Source organism: Rana temporaria, chromosome 2 (genome assembly GCF_905171775.1).
Source record: "Rana temporaria chromosome 2, aRanTem1.1, whole genome shotgun sequence".
In the NCBI taxonomy this organism is placed as follows: Eukaryota; Metazoa; Chordata; class Amphibia; order Anura; family Ranidae; genus Rana; species Rana temporaria.
Window position 1 is genome coordinate 52,644,464 of NC_053490.1, and position 24,144 is coordinate 52,668,607.

At 41.7% G+C, this 24,144-nt stretch overlaps 1 protein-coding gene across 1 annotated transcript in view; it reads left to right on the forward strand.

Moving 5' to 3' along the window:
* CNTN5 (contactin 5) overlaps nucleotides 1–24,144 on the forward strand; it is a 2,004,044-nt gene that overhangs the window by 1,404,838 nt on the left and 575,062 nt on the right. Inside the window, exons 7-8 of the mRNA XM_040340187.1 lie at nucleotides 9,371–9,494; nucleotides 14,586–14,761. Of these exons, the coding sequence (XP_040196121.1) occupies nucleotides 9,371–9,494; nucleotides 14,586–14,761 (300 nt within the window). The remainder of the gene's footprint in view (nucleotides 1–9,370; nucleotides 9,495–14,585; nucleotides 14,762–24,144) is intronic.

Consider the following 24,144-nt stretch of genomic DNA (forward strand, 5'->3'; position numbering starts at 1 on the left):
ATTAGAAAACTGTTTTTTTTTTTTTTTTGTGTTAAGTCAGTCATTATTTCTGTATGTATCTTCTAGCTGCTTTATTCAGGAGAGGAAGACTGACAAAGTCATCTGTTAAAATGGGTTCAATAAAATAAATCTTTCAACTGTATGGCCAATATGTTGGTGGTGTCAGCAAGAGCCAGGAAGCCTTTATCACATTTGCAGGCAACGCCCATTGGTACAAAACCTTTTTGGAGAAAGATTTTGCCTCACACACTCTATCGGTTTTCCCGGCGATCAAAAGACCATGGGGAAACTGAGAACTGGCTCTGTCACTTTTCCCGACAGGAAAACTGCCAGTAAAGCTTTGGTCGGGAAAACTGGCCATGTGTATGCTCCCTCGCAGCGTTTCCCCATAGGAAAACAATGGGAAAAAATAAGACAAGTTCTCATTTTTTTTCACCGCAGTTTTCCTGTCGGGAAAACTGCTATCATACATACACGCCCGGTTTTCCCGGCCAAAAGAAAACATGGCATTGATGGTGTGTACAAGGCATTAGAAGGTGGCATTTGAGCTTACAGGTTTTCAGCTTGAAGGTCACCCTGAGGCCTCTTACTGCACCTGACCTCGATGTATAAACGTTGCTATAAGAAGTCACTACTAATTCACTTATTTGATATGGCTAGGGTGTAGCTCAAAAGTGGTAGTGTACTGAACCTCCTTCAGTGGGTCACTGGGTTGCTGTAATTAATGCAATTCAACTGATGGAGGAACTCACTGCAACTTTGAAGTGAAAATACCAACAGCAGAAGACTTGGTTTTACTGGACCACTTTCCTTATTCTCAAGACTTACCTAGATGTTGATAGCTAGACTGGAACAGTTGTGGAGGGTCTGTGACCTCCGCTGGGAGTATTGCACTTGTTGTGATTTTTTTCCTATCCCTCCGCTTTGCCCTTCCCCCTACCTTTTTTTCTTCTTTTCTTTCCATTTCTCTTTCTCTCTTGTATTTGGTTACTATCTTTTTTAATCTGTCTCTTGGGGTTAATGTAGATGGTTCTTGATTTTGCTTAGTTATATTAAAAACATTGTGTGCCCGCTTAGGTGGGTTGTGGTAAAAGGAAACCCTTTACCCTTTATGGTTGGATTGCCTGTTCTGTTGTATACATTGTATATACTACTGATTGTGTTTTAAATTTATAGATCTGGTTTTTGCTCTAGCCAGCTAATGGTATATAAGGTTATGGGTCATATCACTACTCTGTATTGTTCCGCATTGAAGTTGGATTCAATAAAAAACGTTATAAAAACTTTATAAAAACTGAGGCTCAAAAGAAATGAACCTGTGGCATGTGTAACAAGATATCGCAATGTGTTGAGGTGGCCCAAGTTTGTAAGTGTGACCTAATTAATGATCGCAGATAATGCCGTAAATCCCCTAGCAATAGTGGTTCCATTGTGGTGACCACTCCCTAGATCTAATAGGAATTATTGTGTTGTTCACTTCTTGCTGTTTTGAAAATATCGCTTTAGTCCAACCTTTCTCAACCCATTTAACCTAGAGGAACACTTAAAATGTTTAGGTCTTGGAAAATCCCTGCTAAAATCAATTAATTGGGGTTAGTGAGACAATTGCCCCTTGCTGTATATTGCAGACTAGTGGAAAGACTGCCCCTCTTACAGTAGTGGTCAGAATGCCACCTTTACAGACAACTAAAAAGATCATGCTTGCTCTGCCAAGTGGCATTGGCTCTGAATGCAGGCATCACTAAATGGGAGGACAACCTGCCACAGCTCCCATAGCAACCCCTGGAAAAAGATCGGCAAGTGCAAGTTAAAATGACTCTGACAAAAGAAAACAAATTTGTGAGCAGGTATAAAGTAAAAGAACCACTCCTGCAACAGCTTTCAGAACCTAAATGTTTGCCACTTCCCCCTCACATGCATTTCCATTGGCTAGTGAGACAGTGCAATGTAGGACAAGTATAAATGTATGGTAGAGGGAGTTCAGAAGCAATGTTTTAGAACTTTGTTTAACCATCCCTAGACAGAATTCGGGCTGAAGGTGGGCTTGGGCACTACCTGATGCTGATGCAGGACTCTTTTTTCATACTACCAAGAGGGGTCACTATTACACATTAGTGCGCATGGTAGATAGATTAATAAGCTTTATTTGAGATCCTGATGAGTTTTAAAAATTAGGTTATATATTTCATGTATGTACTTTGTATTAGATTAGTAGATCATAATGAGGAATTCCGCTATGAAGTTCTTGTCTTTTAACGTTAATTGATATATGCATATGAGAGCAGAATGACCCAATAATTCACCCGTCACCATGGCAATTTGTAAACAGCCTCAGGATCTTATATCCCGACACTCGTCACTAGGCTCCATTTCCCTTGAAGAAGTCACATGATCAGTGATGCAACGCATTGGGAGGAGTAATGGCGTCACGTCCGGTGTCGCAGGAACCCGGAAGAAGCAGTAAGGGGGAGAGCCTCCTATTATTTGGCTGATATTTGGCTGTACACAAGATGATATCTATGTGAGTGGGCAATCATTAGGCAAAATAAAATATTTCATTTAAACAATTTTGCGCAATGAAAGCTTTCTTTGTGCTCTGAGCCACTCCAGGGAAGCAGTCTTTCCCGGGCACTTGAGGAGACTTAAAGAGACCAAGCCACAGTGGCATTTTCCCTTCAGGAACATCAAAGACACATTAACCAAAAGGTGTGATCCGACCCTGAGGGGTTGCTTCCTAAGGTGAGCGGGCAAATCACCTGGCGATGGAGGTGGTGGTTTTATATCACTAAACTAGCTGAACACCCGGCGTTGCCCGGTCTTCCTATCTTAACCTTTTGGGGAGGAAAATCATAGTAATATAAATATACCCATCTTTTATATAAGGGTGTAGGTAAGGGTTAATTTAACTGTCATATATTTTTATTTGGCATATAAGTAATATGTGTACCAGGTATTATTGAAATCTCTCCAGGCGTACAGAAGTTATGTGGGAACATACATTTCCCATTGATTTGCATGGGACTTTAAACAAAAACCCCGACCCTCACAAATGGGGGTAGTTAAGGGATAAATTAACTATCCTATAGTTTAAGTGGACATATAAGTAACATGTGACCAAGTGTTATCGAAATATGTACAGCCGTTTGGAAGTTATGAAGTAACATGTATTTCCCATTGAGTTGAATGGGACTTTAAAGAAAAACCCCGACCATGGCAAATCGGGGGGGGGGGGTAAGGGTTAAACCACCTATCCTATGTTTGTTGCTGACATATAAGTAACATGTGTGCCAAGTTTCATGTTAATATCTTTAGCCGTTTGGACGTGATGCTGGAACATACATACATGCATACACACACACGTTGAGTTTTATATATATAGATTCTGTCATTAGTTGAACATATTGAAGCACAAAGTCTAAAGAGGGTCTTAAACTCATTAGTGGGACAATTATATCTGAATTATTCATCACTTCTCACTATTGTGGAATATATATATATATATATATATATATATATATATATATATATATATATATATATATATATAATTTTTCATTGCATTTTATTATTTATATTTTGTATTATATTGGTAGTGGCAGTTTATTGTTACAGTATTATCTTTATTTATGCACAAGTAGAATTAGCGCCCTGTTCTTTTTATGCTTTTATGCTTTTTATGCTTTTTTGCATGTTGTAGTGCACTTACATGGATTTACATACTTTGAGCCGAAAACAAGTAGGGACTGCTCAACGCACTGGTGAGAAGTGCTCCAATTAAAATATATTGCTTTAACAATGTATGTGCACTAGCATGCATTGATCAACACATCCCAGATCTGATGTGAATAATAGGAAAATTGGATGGCCGCACTCCCAATCAGGATGAAAAGTTTTTTATTTAGACATCCATAAAAGCAAAACATCAATAAGCTACGAGCAGCTTCAACGCAGGGGAGAAAATGGGTTAACGCATTTCACACGTTTAACGGTCTTTGGTGGTTTTAAAAAAAACATGTTAAACATATGAAACACATTAACCCTTATTCCTCCTCTGCTTTGTAGCTGCTTGGGGCTTATTACTGTTTTTATTTTATGGATGTCTAAATAAAAAACTTTTTATCCTGATTGGGAGTGCGGCTATCCGATTTTCCTATTCATCTGACTCCTGTGGCAGTGACAGGGCGTGCGCCACTTTCGGATATTGAGCAGGTTGCTGACCCACCTGTGAGCAGCGGGTTACACCTTACATGTTACATAGTTAGTCAGGTTGAAAAAAGACATAACTCCATCTAGTTCAACCATATAAAAAAAAACGTATTTTATCTGATTTATCACCTTGTTTTATCTGATGTGAATGGACCCTTAAAGAAGTTGTAAAGTAAAAAAAAAATGTCACCTTAATGCAATCTATGCATTAAGGTGAAAAAACATCTGATGCTGCTGCCCCCCCCCCCCCTGAGCCCTTGTTATACTTATCTGACCCCTCGAAAGTCCCACGCGTCCCGAGATCCTCTTCGCCGCTCAGCCTGGCCGCTGATTGGCTAGAGCAGATGGATTAAGAGCAACATATCCATTGGCTATCGCTGCTGTCAATCACATCCAGTGACGCGGCGTGCCAAGGGGCGGGGCCGAGTGATACAGTAAACGGCTATGGCCGCTCGCTGTATCACAGGAGTGCGCCCGCAATTACTCACCACCATGTGAGCTCTCGCATGACTGTGGTCAGTACTTGCGGGGAGGACCAGAGACAGCTGCCGAGGGACCCCAGAAGATGTGGATCGGGGCCACTCTGTGCAAAACGAACTGCACAGTGGAGGTAAGTATAACATGTTTGTTATTTTAAAGCAAACATTCTTTTTCCTCTAATAACCCTATAAAGCACCTCATTTTGACTTCTCCACTGACTAGGGACTGCCCATCATTTTGGGACTCCAGTAATAGGATTTCTCTGCCATAATTCCTTTTTTACCACCCACCTTGATGGTTGTGGCATCTCTTTCCCACCTTGGTGGGGACACATCTTCACCTTTTGCATGCTATTAAATAAAAAGTAAACCTCCTAGAGGGTGAGTAGGACTCCCAATTATTTGCCACAGCACAAACAAATATCAATTGCAGATTTCTTAAGGCATATGGAAATGGAAATGAATAAGCTGTTTAACTCTTCAGTATAAACTCCAAACTGAAATGCCCTTTTTTGGGTGGACTGATGCTTAAAAAGACATATGTTTTCCTAAATGGTCCATTCATGGAAGTGCTTATAGGTAATATTGGAGTATTGGTAGTCTGATGTTTTGCACACCGAGCCCCATTTTATCATTTATTTGTCTTCACAGTGAAGTGGCCTTGTAGCTTTCAGAAAAGTAATGGAAACCATAGTGCTTGTTGCCTCAAAGAGCCTTTAAGTGCTTTGAAATTCCATGTTGTAAACAGCAATAAATATCTATTTCAGAACATAGCCAGTCTGTCACATGGCAAGAAATCTCTTTTTAATCTTTAGGTGACAGGGCTGGCGCATTGCATATTATATTGCTTCACTTTTACGTCCTCTTACAAGTCACCATAATTATAGAAAAGATGCAGTGTGATGGGTGCAGTTACTGTGCTTGAAATCACTGTGTTTATATATGAGATGTAGCCAATGGGACTAAATGGATATACGATCTATATTCAAAGTGAATCTGTCACATGAAACGTAAGATCACAGAATTGTAAGGCAGAGTGAGACACTGCACAATTTGTTTCTACTTTTTCAATTCATTCTCCCCATTGCCGAGCAATCAAGAGTGGAAGGTGTGTGGTTGGATTGTTTTTTTTAAGTCTATTTAAACACAAAACTGTTTTTTTTTTTTTTATTATTGCTAGTCTAGCGCTACCCCCATAGAAACCGCTGGATAGGATGGGTCCTCTGTTCTTTAAAAATTATATAAATATACTGCGCTCATCCTATGTGTAGTATCCAAAGTTGCAGCCAACACAACAAAAGGAATAAAATCGTGTGAAATGTGAAAATAAAGTGCAGCACCAAACAATAAGAAGCACTAACCATGGGTAGGTAAGGCTATAAAAATAGAAAAGTTATGCAGTTGATCCAATCACACACCTAACATGTTGGGCTGCAAAAACTAATACTAATAATAAAGTCCACAGTGTAAACCAATAGTGGTGATCGTGAAAACACAATACAATGTGCATATATATAGTCTTCTATCCAAATGTAATAAAGCCGTCAGAGCATGTATGAGAAATGGTGTCTGTTTCTTCCCAATATCACTGTATCTGGAATCCCATTCAAAGATATTCCCAATCAACAAGGTAAGAAGAGATTGAATACTCTTAAGGCCCCATACACACGGTCGTTCCAAACCGATGAGAATGGTCCGACGGACCGTTTTCATCGGTTCATCGCTGAAGTGGCCTGATGGTCTGATGTGCGTACACACCATCGTTCCAAAAACCGATCGGGTCAGAACGCGGTGACGTCAAACACACGACGTGCTGAATAAAACAAAGTTCAATGCTTCCAAGCATGCGTCGACTTGATTCTGAGCATGCACGGGTTTTAAACCGATGCTTTTCTGTACCAACCATCGGTTTGGACCGATCGGGCAGCGGTCCATCGGTTCGGTTTTGAAGCATGTTTTAAAATTTTGGACCGAAGGAAAACAGACCGATGGGCTATACACACGGTCGGTTTGGACTGATGAAACTGAACCTCGGTCCATTCTCATCGGTTTTGTCCGACTGTGTGTACGGGGCCTTACCGGCTGTGATGGACCCAGGAACACCGTACGGTGATGGGTCAGATGCGCATGATCAACCCAGTGAATGGGGAACAGCTTCTCTCGATAGCTCTGGGCTGTGATTCTCCACGATAGTATAATCCAAACTGGCTCAAATCCTAGTCATGGAGGTGATGAATCACTGTTTCCTTGGTATAGACATAGGATGGACTCACTATATAAAAAAGAAAAACAAAAGAGGACGCCTCCTCATAGTGTAAAAAATGGTACAAAATGTATTGTTCAAAAAGGTAGTCAACCAAACACACTCAATAAAAATGTGTAAACAACATCAAAAGCAAAAATGAAAACCGTATAAAAATCCCTGTATAAGAAAAAATGCAGCACAGTGTAGGAATGGCTGGGGCCAATGTATGTGCCCGACTGGGTTCCTGTGATGACACTTCAACTGGGGCATGTCCTCTGTTCTTTGCCTCGACCTGTTCAAGAATTTCAGCTCCTTGGACACACCATGTTGATTGTACAAGCACACAATATCACTGGAAATTACTAAAAGTAATACTTGCCACCCAATAGTAGAGGTAGAGCCTGATGAGCAGAGGAAGGCCTCTCATACAGCCCAGATTCAAGGACCACTGAGGTTGCAACAGCAGCCACGAGAGCACGGTGAGGTAGGAGTGCCTTCTACATTTAGCAGGGAAGTAGGAGAAGCAGATGGCAGCAGTAGTAGAAGCTGTTAGTAGGGGGTGGATTCAGGCACATTGTGGATGCAGGGATGCTGTGGATGCAGGTACGTTGCATGTGATGATATACAGCGGAGGCAGGTATGTAGCGACTGATGAAATATGAGGAGACTAGTGCTGAGTCAGACAAGCCAGGTTATACACGGATGATTAGATACATAAGTAACGAATGGTCAAGATCAGACAGAGGTTTGGCAACAGAGAATCAAGCAGATGCAGATAAATCAAGGTCAAGGCAAGCCAGGGTCAGGATAGGAGGGAATCAGTATAGCCAGGTCAAAATCAGATCAAGGACTGTCACAGGAACAGGATACAGGGGAAAGCTGAAGATCAGCTAGCAAGTGCATCTGCCATCCTTATATATGTAATTTTGGTGCCAGTGCTAATGGGCACACACATTCGCGCATACTCATAGGCGTCCACGCACATGGACATGCCTGTTGAAAAGGGTACTTGTGGAATTGTGCAGATGCATGCTTAATTGCCTCTGTCTTTGCACATCTGCTGCACTATGGCCAGCATGTCCCTGACAGCATTGATGAGCACTGATAGGTGGCACTGATAGGTGGCATTGATGAGCACTGATAGGCAGCACTGATAGGCAGCACTAGCAGGCAGCTCTGATAGGGCTGCACTGATCATCAGGGCACTGATGATCAGTACCCTGATTATCAATGTAAATAATGTACTGGCAGTCTTGCCGGTTAACGGCTCTCCTTTTCTCACACAGACACAGCGTGGGAGGAAAGGACTGACGATAACCGGCAAGTCTGTTTACATGTGATAAGATAAAGGACCGCTGTGATAGATCCTTTAGCATGCTGGATGCGTGCCCCAGGGGGCACACGGGAGGCAGGGTTCTGGGGTGATGTCCATGGACACCATCCCAAAAATAGATGCCTGGGGCTTTGATGGAAGGAAGGGTCAGGGGGGCCTTTGTGGTTTCTTGCACAGGGCCCTGAATGGGTCCATCAGACCGTTCTCATCGGTTTGACCGATCGCGTGTACGCGGCATAAGTGTACATATATGGAGAATACTAATAAAAAAACAAAGAACATTCATGTAAGAGACAACCAGAAAATGCATATAGAGCAGAATATAGCAGAGGATTTAATAAAGCACATGTACAAACAAACATACCCCCACCCGACCACCAAACCCCAAAATGTTAAATAGAAGACTCTAGTAAGCTCCCTTGCATCGAAAATAACCACAAAATAAATTCATTTTAGAACTACAAAACATTATTTAAAGCATAGATCTGGGCTAGAAAAAAATATATAAACATTTTCTTCTTAGTACAGGATCCCGCTATCTTCTTCCTTTGCTGCTTTTTAGTTCCGATGATCGGCCACCTGAAGCCTCTCTTTTTCCAGTTTAATGACCGTACTTTGAGAAAACTGCTTTAGCTTACAGTTCTGCTTTAATACACTGTACTGGATTTGCAACTGTGCTTTAGGTTTTTGGCTTGAGTTCTGCTTTCATTATCTATAAACCGACTAATGTGTGCATCAGCAGTGCAACATTCGTATACCTGAGAATGTTATATAAACTGGAAGAGTTGTTTAAAAAAAATATAATATGATTCATAACTGTTCTAGCTGCATGCTTAATTTCAAGACTCGCTATAATAATCTAAACCTCATGAACATCAAAGAACGCTAAGGAAAAACATAAGATCTAAAGAGTAGCATTTTGCCTATTTTTTTGTAAAAAATAAATAATGACTGTGATCAAAGCTGTAATCTGTACTAAACTTTAAAGTTTGTTTTCTCTGTTATGTTTAATCTGTGTGGCTTCATTTGTATCTACCCTGATCAATGTTGCAGTGCAAGTACCAAGTACTATTTGTGTTTTTAACAGGTAGATTTTCATTTTTTCAGAGAGTGTGGATTATGGACCAGTGTTTGCCCAAGAGCCAGAGAATGTAATATTTCCCATGGATTCTGGAGAGAAGAAAGTGGCACTTAATTGTGAGGCGAGAGGATTTCCTGGCCCGAGTTATAGGTACATACACTGACTATAAATGTCCCATTGCAGATAAGCCTTGCATTTGCCATTAGTTATCCATGATCATCTCATCTCAAACAGCTTTGTAAACACTAAGTAATAACTTAAAATAAAAGACCTGCTTGTATTTCTTTATAAGCCATGCAGCAGTCCCCAAAACTGTGCATTCCTTTTAAAGATACTCTGTCATTGGGAAGAAGAAGGGGTAACTGCTACAGGTATGGTATGTAGGCATCTAGAGGTGAACATACCTTCTGAAACCTACCAAGCCTTCATAGCCGATTGCTGATCCATTCTGAAAGGCAAAGCTCCTACACTTCTAACTTGTAGCTAGTAGACATGTGCACTACAAAAAAAATGTGTTTAGTTTCGTTTTCGTTTTAATTTGTTTTGTTTATCGGATCATTCATTATGATCGCCATTCGTTACTTCAGATCATTCATAACTTCGGACGCATTCATATTTGTATCGTTCCATACATTTAGATGCAGCATTCGTTCTGTGGATAATTGTTAACTTCGGATGCATTTGTATTTGTTCTGTTTCATTCGTTTAGATGCGGCATTCGTTACTTTAGATCATTCGTAACTTCTGATGCATTCACATAAGTTCCTTTTTATTTGTTTAGATGCGGCATTCCTTACTTTAGACAATTCGTAACTTCGGATGCATTTGTATTTGTTACGTTCACTAACAGTTACTTTAGCCAAATTTGAAAGGAAATTCCAATAAAAATGTAAATCTAATCTATCCCAAATTAGATGCTATGCCGCAGAGACCTGAATAGAAGAATTGCTGACTTCAGCTATTTTACCTATCATTTAATAGTTTATAATAATATTAATAGATAATAATAAAAACGATAATAATAGTTAATAATTTAATTATAATAGAAAATATGGAAAACAAAATTATCCAAATGTAATTGATTTGTTAAACTCGTAGGTTGAATTGTTTTTCGTTCTTTTGTATTTATGCATTTTTGGAATTTTGTTCTTTCGGATTGTCGTTCTTTCGGGTTTTCTTTCTTCCATATTTTCGTTCTGACAATTCATTTTCGTATGCATTCGTCAAAAGAGTCTTTTGTTCATTCGGATGCTTCCGAATGAACGAATATGCAGAATTTCGCCAAAAAACTAATTTATGGTGAAATGTATTGCACATGTCTAGTTGTTAGGTCCCACCCCACACATTCCTGTCTGACAATAGAAAAGTGCAGGAGGGGCAAGCCAGCTTGGTGTGTGCATCTCTAGGTTCAGCAGTTTGTCTGTCCAGCCCACCCCCTATGAAATAATAATGGTCTGTGTCGGTGGATTTTGGGCTTTTGTCAATGGCATAAATTTGAGAACAGATTGAGATGCTTCTGAGATTATTCAGAATGACCGGTGCATTTGACCTGCAGTTGACCTCCTTCTGGCCTGCATTTGACCTTCTTTCACGTGGGTTTTGCACTCCGAAAGACTTGAATGGAAATGCAAAACCTGTCTGAACAGACAAAAGCCCAATGACAGAGGTCCTTAAAAGAGAAGTATGGGTTGTTTTGAAAAATATATACATATACTCACCTAGGTAAGTGCAACATCGCTCCAATGCTGCGTCTGTCCCTCACTGCTTTTAAAACTGAGTGAGAACTGAGGGATCAAAGACTGCTGATCACTCAGTCACCTGCTCTGTTCTCTGCACCTCACTGGAGTGCTGGGCTGTAGAGGGGGGCTGGCTCAGTCTCCCACAATTTGCTGAGAGGTTGAGCCAGCCGCGAGTCCAGGCATCTGGGTGCATCCCGTCTATAAAGTTGGGATCGATCCAGAGCCTGGACTGACTGAGTAACTCCAGCCAATAGCAGGCTTTAGCCTACCGATGACTGAAAATGGGTCAATGGAGTGTGGAACAAAGTTATCTCCTGTGATCCCTACACTACAGGAGAAGTGGTGCCAAAAAAAAAAAATTTGCCCATTCTCCTTTAAGCTGCTGTTGCTGGCCCATCTTTCTAAAGAGTGCTAGTCATCTAGCTTCTTTGCTGATCCAGTGGCTTCACCTCTTTTTGTGTCATTGACCTGAAACAAGTTTGGGTGGCAGGATTTTTAGAAGAAGAAGATCAATGGCAGCTTATATGCTTTTCTCAGTTCAGGTGTAAAGTTTTATGTATATCTGCTGTGCACCAAAGCATGGTCTTTTGGCCCTGTATTTAACACTTCCAGGCTGAGGAGAGGCTGCCTGAAATGAGATTGATATATCACTTCCCATATGATCAGGACTATTTAATGCTGCCAGAAGTAGTTAGTCTCATTGTACTGGACTTGTGTTACAATGCTGTTAGACATTCCCCCAAGTGGCTACCTCAGTTCTAATGAGTGTCAGAAACATCCCTCAACATTTATACCCTATCCCAATCACCATGGTGTTCTGAAATTTGTCAAGGCAGTTAATGACTGCCCATGAACAGAATGGATGGTGTGAAACTTGTGAAACCACATGGTTCTAATTACACAACCCCACTTTCTTGGTGCCATGATGCAAGTGTTAATTGTTCGACTCACTTGGCTGAAGGCTTGAATGCATACCAAGTACCAAACACAGGGCACATCAGATCAAACTGATGATTCATGGTTGAAAACATTATCATTCATACTAACTAGTAATTGGCTAAGCTTACTTACACAGGATACCGGTCTTTAGGGCACAGCTGCCAACTTTCTTGAAACAATTCAGAGGACACTTTCTTGAGATAGGAAAAACTGGCAGCACACTTTGCATTCTACAGCAACTAATGAACTTACCCCCAGGGCTGTTGATAGAAATCGTGGGGCCCTGTACAGACTACCTGACAGCCCCCCCCAAGGAAATATTAAAGCTATATTTGTTTAGAAATATAATAACATTATTAGCAGACACAAGTACAACATAACTCACATAATTCCTGCTAAATCTAAAAGATAAAACTGAGTTAATAAGTAAAAATGAAGATGAGATGACAAAGATATACAGGTTGGGCAGTCCCTCTGCCAAAGAGACAGAGAGAAACAAAGTTACAGAAATAGCAAATTTAGGAGCACAGCTAACATTATAGGCAGCCTGGGAGGGAGGGGCACACAGGGAGGGGGAGTAGTGATAGACAACACTTACATAACTATCTTTCTCAGCAGATCTAAGCTAGCAGCAGGGAGAGGGGGAGAGACCAGCTTTCAGCTGCTGGAGGAAGAGAGACACGATTGTCGCATACATCACTAAACCCCCTCCCTGTTTGGGCCCCTCTGCATGCTCAGGTCCGCTACAAGAGGACCGGTGGTCCCCCTCTATCAGCAACCCTGCTTACCCCTGCCTAGCTGGACATTCTGCAGAGCATTGCAGGGCAATATGAAAAATAGTGGGACTGTCCTGCATTATGGGGGACACTTGGCAACTATGTTTGTGGACTGTTGCTGCCAGTGTTTAGTTAAACTAACCACAAACATTGCCAACATTGCCCATACAGTCAACATGTATGTCTAGTAATAAGCTAGTCTTGGGCCTGGCACACTGCAATATGACAACGTATACACACTGATCTAACTGGACTATTGAATTTTACATTTGTTAAATCAGAATGCTGTCCCACATGAAGACAGACCTTTTCACATGAAGAAAGACCATCAGTCTTATTTAATATAGACTTATTCATAAGTGCAGTAAGCCATTTAAACCAATCAGAGTTTACTCTGCTAAAGTTAGACCAGTACAAGAGATATTCTGATTGGTTGGTATGGCTAAGGCCTTGTACACACGGTTGGACCAAACCGATGAGAATGAACCAAAGTTCAGTTTCATCGGACCAAACCGACCATGTGTATAGGCCATCGGTCTGTTTTCCTTCAGTCCAAAATTTTAAAACATGCTTCAAAACCGAACCGATGGACCGCTGCCCCATCGGACCAAACCGATGGTTAGTACAGAAAAGCATTGGTTCAAAACCCGTGCATGCTCAGAATCAAGTCGACGCATGCTTGGAAGCATTGAACTTTGTTTTATTCAGCACGTCGTGTGTTTGACGTCATAGCGTTCTGACCCGATCGGAATTTGGACTGACGGTGTGTACACATATCAGGCCGTACGGCCACTTCAGAGGTGAACCGATGAAAACGGTCCGACGGACCAGTCACATCTGTTTGGTCCGACCGTGTGTACAAGGCCTTACTGCACTTAGAAATTACAGAAATTAAAGAGTAAGAAACTCAAATAAATGTGAAAAATAAAAACATTTCAGTGCATGCCAGATTTTATTAACAATACACTTTGGCAGTACACCCTTGTAAATTACAATGAAATGCTGGTCAAACTCTTGAAAATTGGAAAAAGGATGATATGGAATGGAAGTGTTCACAGGAGTGTGTCACCAACAGCTTCAGTAGAGGTTGATTTACTAAAACTGGAGAGTGTGAAATCTGGTGCAGCGGTGAATAGCAGCCAATCAGCTACTAGCTTATTCAATTAAGCTTTGACAAAGAAACCTAGAAACCAATTGGCTTCTATGCAGAGCTGCACCAGATGTTGCACGCTCCAATTTTAGTAAATCAACCTGATTGTGTCATGGTTCAGTGCTAAATGATTACATTTATGGCCAAGCTCAAATGATACCAATGTAATGCCTGCTAATAGGCTATTTTGATCAATTCCCACTGCAGTTTGGATTGTTTGGCCGTGGGTACTCTGGAACTGATCATAACCACATGTGGCAGATAGTCACGACTGTGAACTGTCCAACTCAATGCAATTATTTGTAACTTTGTGATAATGTTGTCAATGTGTGTGATCAGCATTGTGGAAAGATATAGGCTACCAAGATGTTTAGGATCCTAACACAGATCTCCCTGACCCAAGACATAGATAGATGTAGAGCATATTTTTCTTCAATTACACCGACAAACAATACATTCTACTGATCTAATCATACTTATCGCTACCATTATCATTCGTATTGCTGCTCACTGTGATGCATGCTACAATACTTTATATTGTTAGCTATATGACAATGCTGCTTTTTTTTTTTTTTTCATTTTAAAGCTTCTTAAGCTTTGTTTTTCATTTTGTACATATTTTTGATTTCTTTTCAAGATGGCTTCGCAATGGAACAGAAATAGACTTGGAAAGTGATTATCGCTACACTCTAATAGATGGAAATTTAATCATCAGCAGTCCAAATGAAGTGAAGGATTCTGGCCAATACCAATGTATAGCATCAAACACCTTGGGCAGAGTTCTTAGTAGAGAGGCTACACTTCAGTTTGCATGTGAGTAAAGCTTCCCCTGGTTTGACCAGAGGTCATTGAAACATAGTCAGACCAAATTTAACAGCTTTAGTATGCTTTGATTAACATGGTAATAATAATAGTCCTATGACCAATTTACCTATCAAATAATTTTTTATTGTGTTTTTAAGGATATGTAAAGTCATTATGTTTTACATTTGCTTTTTTATAAGTCAAATGTACAAACATGTTTAGAGAATGCAACTGTCACTTAACAAAATAAACACATAAGGATTATAGTGCTATCATGTGATATGGAAAGCTTTATGATCCTTATATGTTTTTTTCTTGAGCTGAGTCTGGTGGAATAATATAAGTGAAGGTTGGAGCAATGACCCATTTAAAGGGGAAGAGTTACCAAATTGTGATACAAGGTGGAGAGTTGAATTGGAGGAAAAGAGGAGTCCTGAAAGAGGGGAGAGCAAGGCTTTAACGCCCTAAAGGGGAAGATGCATATTTGACCTGTAAAATATTTATAGGTCAACAACAGGTGAGCGCATATATGAGTACAAGGGTGAAACACTTGGATGAAGTTTGATTTATAGCACAGAACAGTCATCTCTATATGAGCACTGGATTTGGACTGGTTTATTGACTGGGATATTACTTAAAGAAAAAAATAATAATTGGTGTTTTTTTTTTTTTTTTTTTTTACGCTAAATGTATTATAATTTTGATATTTCAATAACAAGTATACGTATAGCATATGTTCAGTAAGGTAGGTAATTTTATTTTTCGGTACACTAGACATTTTTAGTTAAATGATTTATTTATATGTTTATATATTTGGAATAGATAACACATATATATGTGAGTTGTCGGTGCTGCACACCCCAATTTGTTAAATTGAATGGAAGATCCCTCAATGGGTTTTTTAGAAGCAAAATTGTGTTTGAAAAAAGTAACAATTAATTTCCATAAAAAAATTGTGTTTTTTTGTTTGTATCATGGTATCAAAAAAGTATTTGCACAAATACATAGGAGTCGTAAAAAGCTAATCTGGCCTTGACATAAAAAACTTAACTCATCAACAATTGAAAACATACACATGAAATCAAGTTATATAAAACAAGTTTAATGGTTTTATATAACTTGAGTTCATGTGTATTTTTTCAATTGTTGAAGTTTTATTGTCAAGTTTTTATGTCAAGGCCAGATTTGCTTTTTACGACTCCTATGTATTTGTGCAAATACTTTTTTGATACCATGATACAAACAAATAAACACAATTTTTTTTATGGAAATTAATTGTTACTTTTTTCAAACACGATTTTGCTGCTAATAAAAACCCTTGAGGGATCTTCCATTCAATATTGTTATATATTTACAGCAGCACTGCACTTTATTAGGTGAACATTTAATCAACTTATTTTTTCATCTTTTTTTCAGTGAATCACTCAAAATAAATAAATAAATTGGCATTATCTATATATCAGTATGCTGTGGTCATGTTACAAAACACAGTAGGGAAATTAATAATTAAAAGGAAAAAAATGAAAAAACAAACAAACAATTAAATAAAAAAGTGTTTTTTTTTTTATGACAATAATCATAATACTAATAATAAAATATTATTATTATTATTATTATTATTATTATTATTATTTCATTTAATTATTAAAATGTTGTTATTACTGGTCAGAAGAAAAATCAAGGCAACACTGCAACTGTTTAAATAATGCTTTTGACAGCATTATTTGAGTTAATGCTCAGGTAAATGTCAGCTTTATATAAATTGGATTCTTCATAAGCCTAAGCAGTACCCTTGGCCCTAGTATGGATGCTGTTTGGTCTCGAAGAAGATCACACTACTGCATGACTAAAGAAAACAAACCAGTCTAGGAACAGCGTTACTGGGCTTAATGACCTTTTGTTTATATTGATATTACGTTGTTATTTAGTTTGTTTTATCATTTATAGGTTATATATTTTAATCTAGAAAATAGCTAAGCTGGCAATGAGCAATTTATTTCATTTCACCCTTGCTGCTGCATCATTAGTAAATATGGTCTCCATCTCTCCTTTCCAGCCTTTACTAGGTAATTTCCAGATTGTTTGTCTCAGCTATTGGGTCTGGCTGAGCTACAAATCATTTACTGCAACTTTTCTTTATGCCATTAGTGGCTTCACATAGAAAGCAAAATGCAACTTAAACAAGCCCAGTAAATGAAATACGTTATACAATGTGTTTATACTGGTAATTGTCACCCGAAGACAGAGAATGGCCTATTATCTGCTGCTCTCCCGCTGAGCCGCTCTTTGAAGGAACATACATTTTAATTCCTCAGGCTGTTAGGGTTTCTTTAATATAAGATTCATGTTAAACAGCGTGACCAAAACAGTCTGCAACTGGGTGTCTCTAGAAGCATTTATATCTAGAAAATGGTGTGTCTGTGCTAAACTTGTAAAGGCTTATTTTACCTATATTAAGATCTTATACAACACCAGTATGAATAGTGTCGGCGAGCTTCATTGAACAAATATAACATGCTTTTGACATCAGTTTTGAGATGCTTTCGAAATCATCCAGAATTTATTTCAGGTGCATTTGATCTGCTTTAGGTTGCTTTTGCATTGCTGTAGACTTGTATGGGGAGAGAAGCAGTTCTGAAGAAGCAAAATCCCATTGACCCTGGCCCATAAACCCAGATTCCCCAAGACACCCAGCAGCTGCTCCATACTTTTGCACTGGAGAGCCCATAGTTTCAACTAGTGTCACATACCCGGCCTGTGGCTGATTTGACGAGAGGGCTTCACTTGCGGCTAAGTGCCAAGCAACCCTAAAGGTGAGAACAGGGAGTGCTAGGCTCAAAGAAGCATGGGTGCAGTTTAGGTAGATCTTCTTGCAGCACAGCGGAACTGGATAGCTGTCAGCTGGTCTGTCAGGACAGATGGAAGGACCCCCGTAGCACCTGGAGAAGTAGTGGAACCAAGGCAGTGACCACAGGCAAGGTGGCACCCATGCAAAAGCTGGATGAGTCTAGTAGGTCCAGACTGAAGAAGCGTGGTTAGCATGGGAGCCAAAGTCATACACAGGAGGGGAAGCCAGGGAGTAGGCAGATGCATGGTCAAGAACAGAGCCAAGGTCATACACAGGGATCCAGTGGAGCAGGCAGAAGGTTTGTCAAGCAGAGTCCTTAGAGCAAGCTGGGGTCAAAACCAGGGATCAGGCAGCAGAGAAGTCCAGAGGCAAACCGGGTCAGTAACAGGTAACAGAAAATCCAAAGAATTCCCCACTAACCTTATATAGGGCGTTTGGTGCCAGTTCTGGAAGCAGGTGTATGTGAACGCAGGGCCGGATCCAGAATCTAGTCTCGGGAGGGGCGATTTATTGGGGAAATAGCTGGTGTTTGCGCTTCAATCATCATGGCACCATGGTTCCTATGGTGTCAGGATGATTGAAGCTCATTATTTCTATTGTTACATTGTAATATAACATAAAATAGTTCAACTCACCCTAATGTAGAATCAGTGGGAGCCCTGAGTGTGTCACTTACCACCATCATCTGCCACCAGATCCTGATTGTCACTTGCCATGCCACCTGAAACAAGTTGCGGATTGTCACTTGCCACGTCACCTGCCACAAGTTGCGGATTGTCACTTACCATGTCACCTGCCACACGTTGCGGATTGTCACCTGCCACCAGATGCAGATTGTGGCTTGCCATGTCACCTGCCACAAGTTGCAGATTGTCAATTGCCACATCACCTGCCACAAGTTGTGGATTGTCACTTGCCACATCACCTGCCACATGCTGCGGATTGTCACTTGCGAAGTCACCTGCCACACATTGCAAATTGTCACTTGCCACGTCACCTGCCACACATTGCGGATTGTCACTTGCCACATCACAAGCCACACGTTGCAGATTGTCCCTTGCCATGTTACCTGCCACACATTGCGGATTGTCACTTGCCATGTCACCTGCCATACTTTGCGGATCAACACTTGCCACATCACCTGCCACACGTTGCAGTCTGTCATTGCCACGTCACCTGCCACACATTGCGGATTTTCACTCACCACGTCACCTGTCACACGTTGCAGATTGTCACTTGCCACGTCACCTGCCATGTCACCTGCCACACGTTGCGGATTGTCACTTGCCACTTCACCTGCCACACTTTGCAGATTGTCACTTGCTGTGTCAATTGCCTGCTACAAGGTGCGGATTGTCACTTGCCATGTCACCTGCCATATGTTGCAGATCGTCACTTGCCACGTCACTTTGCCACCAGATGCAGATTGTCACTTGCTGTGTCACTTGCCAAGTCACCTTGCCACCAGATGCAGATTGTCACTTGCCACGTCACTTGCCTGCTACAGCTACACGGTGCAGATTCTCACTTGCTGTGTCCCAGCGTGAAGGCAGGCAGCAGAGAGATGATGTAATCTTTCTGCTGCCCGCGGCTGCACTGTGAGGGCAGAAGAGAGGTGATGCAGGGCGGGTGGTGAGAGATGATGTCGGCTCTCTGCTCCACTGCCCGCTCGCTCACTTGCTGACTGGCCTGTTTGGACGCTCATCCGCCGGCACGCTGACTGATCCACTTGCGGGCCCCGCTAACTGATCCGCCGGCTCACCCTCCAGCCCTGCTGACTGATCCACCTGCCTGCCTGTCACTAATTTCTCGGGGGTGGGCAATTGCCACTTTAGAAGCTCTCTGTCCTGATACAAGAAGCGGGCTGGCTCTTGGGTGGGGTTGTGCAGATATCAAAATACCTTAAAGGGGGGAGAGAGGGTTAATTCTGGAAGAATTTGTGTTTTGCCCCTTTAAATATTTTTAGATACTGCTAAGTCAGCGTACTGTAGATGTTTAATTGTCTTTTATCTTTATAACACGCAAAAGATAAAAAAAGTATAATATTTTTAGTTTCTCACAAATGCCATTCATGTTAAAATAACTTGATATGCTTTCTTATGTCTAACCCCTTTAAATTCCTGACTTCTAAGACATCTACAGTATAATGCAACATATTCCAGCTCGTACTTTATACCTGTGTCTTTTTAAAATGACCTGAAGTAGTTCTTCTTGCACATGCTTAGTATTCACAAGGTGCATTTCTATGTTCTCAGAATTTAATTTAGGATTTGGCTATCAAAGATTACTGGTTTAAAGGTCGCCCCTCTATAATGTACCCTCACTTTTCCTGTTCTATTATTTGATTTCTTTTAAAAGGTCTGATTGCTAGCTGCTCGAAATTGCTAGGATAAGCGTAGCCTCATAACAAAAAAAAAATAGTTGTAACCATAGCAATTTTTTTTTTTAATTCTGTATTTTTAGCCGAAAAGAATGCAATTATGACCTTTTTAAGAGTAGCATAGTTTATAATTCTATTTTCCTGGGCTCACAGCTGTAATAAGATAAATGGTTTCATATATATATATATATATATATATATATATATATATATATATATATATATATATATATATTTATGGTCGTTACCCTCTAACCGAGAGAGATGTGGATCACATAAACACGCGACAAGACTTACAACATAAATAGACCTGAAGTGTGCCTTGGTGGTCTGGTCAGTATGCCAAGAAAAGGGGGCATACCCAAGGTAAGTAATGGGTAGTTAATTGAAGAAGGACATGCTGAGAAGTGCCCTGAAAAAGGGAAGGGCGGGAGGGTGTCGAATGCGATTGAATGCGCAGACTCACGGATATGAGGTGAGCTGGGAAGAGTCGGCCCAGTGACGTGTAGTACTGCACACTGAACCGACAAAGAGCATGTGTGAGTGGGCTGCTTAAATACCCTCCGGGCTCCTCCCATAAACTCAGGCCACCATACTGGCCTTCTTATTTATGGTCGTTACCCTCTAACCGAGAGAGATGTGGATCACATAAACACGCGACAAGACTTACAACATAAATAGACCTGAAGTGTGCCTTGGTGGTCTGGTCAGTATGCCAAGAAAAGGGGGCAAAAGACTCAGATAGGGAAATAGTTTATATTGATTTCTTGTATTTATTGAGCCAGCTTGGTAAAGGCTTGTGCCATTCCTTCATGAGGATTTGGGATGTATGTGGCAAAACAAGGAGACTTCCATCAGCCTGGTATCTTGATTACGTAGTCTGGTACTCCCTGTTGGGAGGCAACTGAGGCTGCTCCAATTCGGAAAGAATGTCCAGAGAACTGACTGGGGTTTGAAGCACAAGTTACTTAGGAGGATTCTGACATGCTTGACACACTGGCTGACACTCAGGGAGCTGGTTTAGAAAGGGTAGCAACGAGCTACCCTCAGATTGGCTGGGTAGATGGAGCAGTAGTGGGTTGAGCACCGTCACTGGGCGTCAGGCTGAAACAGGTTGATGTCAACCCCAGGGGCCTGTTTGTTGCGTTTGCAGACTGTGAGAGTGTAGTGGTTCGAAAGCAAGTCGGGTGGCGTCGGAGCAGTGTGTGACTGCCGGAGCCGCTGACTAAATTCACTAGGTTGTAGGGAACCGTAGAAGGCCTGGTAGAAGGCTGTTGGGTGACTAGACTGGGCAAAGCCCTAAACAGGGAACAAGTAAGGATTTTAGACATGTCCCTAAAGAGGGGACTCTTGAAAGCTAGGCGCTTGCCACTGACTACAGTGCTTCTGTATGCCCTGTAGGAGGGATTTGACTGCATGGGCTCGAGAATACTGACGGTTTACTGGGGTCCTGCAGGGACAGGAAATGCTGGATGTCATCTAGATATGGCGAGATAGTATTGAGAAATGGTCAGCTGCATGTGGCAATACGATATGAAGGCTAGGATGTGTCCAACGTTGCCTATTGCTGCTCCGGGGCAAGGGGCCAAAAATTTGCGATTAGTGTTCCAAGCAGTGCGATAGGCCTTCAGTGTGTTGCGTGCCAAGGAGTGGTTAATAAGTTGGATTGCGTTGGCGAGATGCGACTTCAGTCCATCGTCAGCAATGTCCATGGTGGGACAGGGATAGTTGTTGGGTCGGCTCCAGGCTCTTGCTGGAAAAAACATCCATTCCAAGGTTGGAATAGGAAAGCGCATCAGCTGCTTTTTGCATTTGCCTGGAAAAGGTCTACATAAGATATTAACTGGTGACGGAGTGACAGCTGCGCGAGCCTGCGCAGGAAGTGATGGGGAGTGACTTAGATCTATCTTAATTGATGATGTCGGCTGTGGCCTGATTGTCTGTGGTGAAGAACAGTGTCTGTCCTGTTCAAGTGTGGACCCAGACCTGGGCAGCTGCCACGATGGGGTGCAGCACGAGGCGTGATGAAGACTGGGTGAAGCAAAAATTTAAGAGAATTTCTGGGGGCCAAGTTTTGGAGAACCAGTGGCGGCCTAAAAATGGCTGCAAAAGCCTTTGGTGGCTCGGCTGACACTGCCGGGATGAAGATTGAAATGATGTTCTATCAGGTGGGGAAGTTGTCCCACATAGCCAAGTCTGCTACTGATGCTTGGTCTAGTTTGAGAACTTGGACTGGATCTTGCATTGGTGTGAGAAAATCAAGACAATACACAGGTGCTCAACAAGACGATATACATGCACTCGCAGGCCAACGTGCACTCGCAGGCCAACGTGCACTCGCTGGTGCTGGATGAAAACCTGAACTAACCGCAGGGAAAAAAATGAGAAAAGATGAGTGGCCCGCGTGCCACTGAAGATGAATGGCCAACTGGGTGCCACTGTGTGTTTGTGTGGCTGATTGTTTGTCACTGAGGTGTGTTTGCAAGTTTAGTTTGTATTCGGGTTTGCACGTAGGTGCGTGCCGCTACGTGTTTTATACTACTGCAGACAATATTGTGCGGTTGCAAGGGTGTCAGTGAGTGTCAGGTTGCTGGGACGATATTGTGTGGTGGCAGGGGCCTTGAGTATGAAGGTTTGATGGTATTGGTGGTTGCAAGGGTCTGGTTTGCTGAGACGATATTGTGTGGTTGCAAAGGTCTCGATGATTATGAGGTTTGTTTTGAGATGGCATGGTGTGGTTGCACAGGTCTCAACAAGTGAGGGGTTGCTGAGACGATCTTGCGTTTTGCAATGGTCTCAAATGAGTGTCGGCCGCTGAGACAACTTTGTATGGCTGCAAGGGTCTAAATGGGTGTCAGGTTGCGGAGACGATATTGCATTTGCAATGGTCTCAAATGAGTGTCAGGTTGCTAAGATGACTTTGTATGGCTGCAAAGGTCTGAACGGGTGTCAGGTTGCTGAGATGAGATTGTGTGGTTGCAAAGGTCTAGAAGGGTGTGAGGTAGCTGAGATGATATTACATTTAGCAAGGGTCTCAAATGAGTGTCGGCCGCTGAGACAACTTTGTATGGCTGCAAGGGTCTAAATGGGTGTCAGGTTGCGGAGACGATATTGCATTTGCAATGGTCTCAAATGAGTGTCAGGTTGCTAAGATGACTTTGTATGGCTGCAAAGGTCTGAACGGGTGTCAGGTTGCTGAGATGAGATTGTGTGGTTGCAAAGGTCTAGAAGGGTGTGAGGTAGCTGAGATGATATTACATTTAGCAAGGGTCTCAAATGAGTGTCAAGTTGCTGAGACAATATTCCCCTTTATTTTTTTTTTTTTTTTTTTGAAAACGACTGTGAATGAAACGCTGGTAAACATGAGTTACCGCATCTGGCAGTGTTTACAAGCTGTTACAGGCATTGGCGTTTCGAATGCGTTTCGAATGCCTCTGAACATCCGTCTGAACCCATTTTTTTTTTTTTTTTTTTTTTTTTTTTACCAACAGCAGTGTACATGAGGCCAAAGATGATTTGTCTGGCTGCAAGGGTCTCAATGAATGCCAGGTTGCTGGGGCGAGACTGTATGGTCACAAAGGTCTTTGACGAGTGGGAGGTTTGCTCAAGACAGTATTGCGTGGTTGCAAGGGTCTCGATGAGTGTGGCGCTGCTGAGACGGTATTGTGTTTGCAAGGGACTCAACAATGGTGTGAGGCTGCTGAGACGGTATTGCGTGGTTGCAAGAGTCTTGATGAGTGTGGGGCTGCTGAGACGGTATTGTGTTTGCAAGGGTCTGAACTATGGTGTGAGGCTGCTGAGACGGTATTCCGTGGTTGCAAGGGCCTTGATGAGTGTGGGGCTGCTGAGACGGTATTGCGTTTGCAAGGGTCTGAACTATGGTGTGAGGCTGCCGAGACGGTATTCCGTGGTTGCAAGGGCCTTGATGAGTGTGGGGCTGCTGAGACGGTATTGCGTTTGCAAGGGTCTGAACTATGGTGTAAGGCTGCTGAGACGGTATTGTGTGGTTGCAAGGGTCTTGATGAGTGTAGGGCTGCTGAGACGGTATTGCGTTTGCATGGGTCTCAACAATGGTGTGAGGCTACTGAGATGGTATTGTGTGGTTGCAAGAGTCTTGATGAGTGTAGGGCTGCTGAGACGGTATTGCGTTTGCAAGGATCTCAA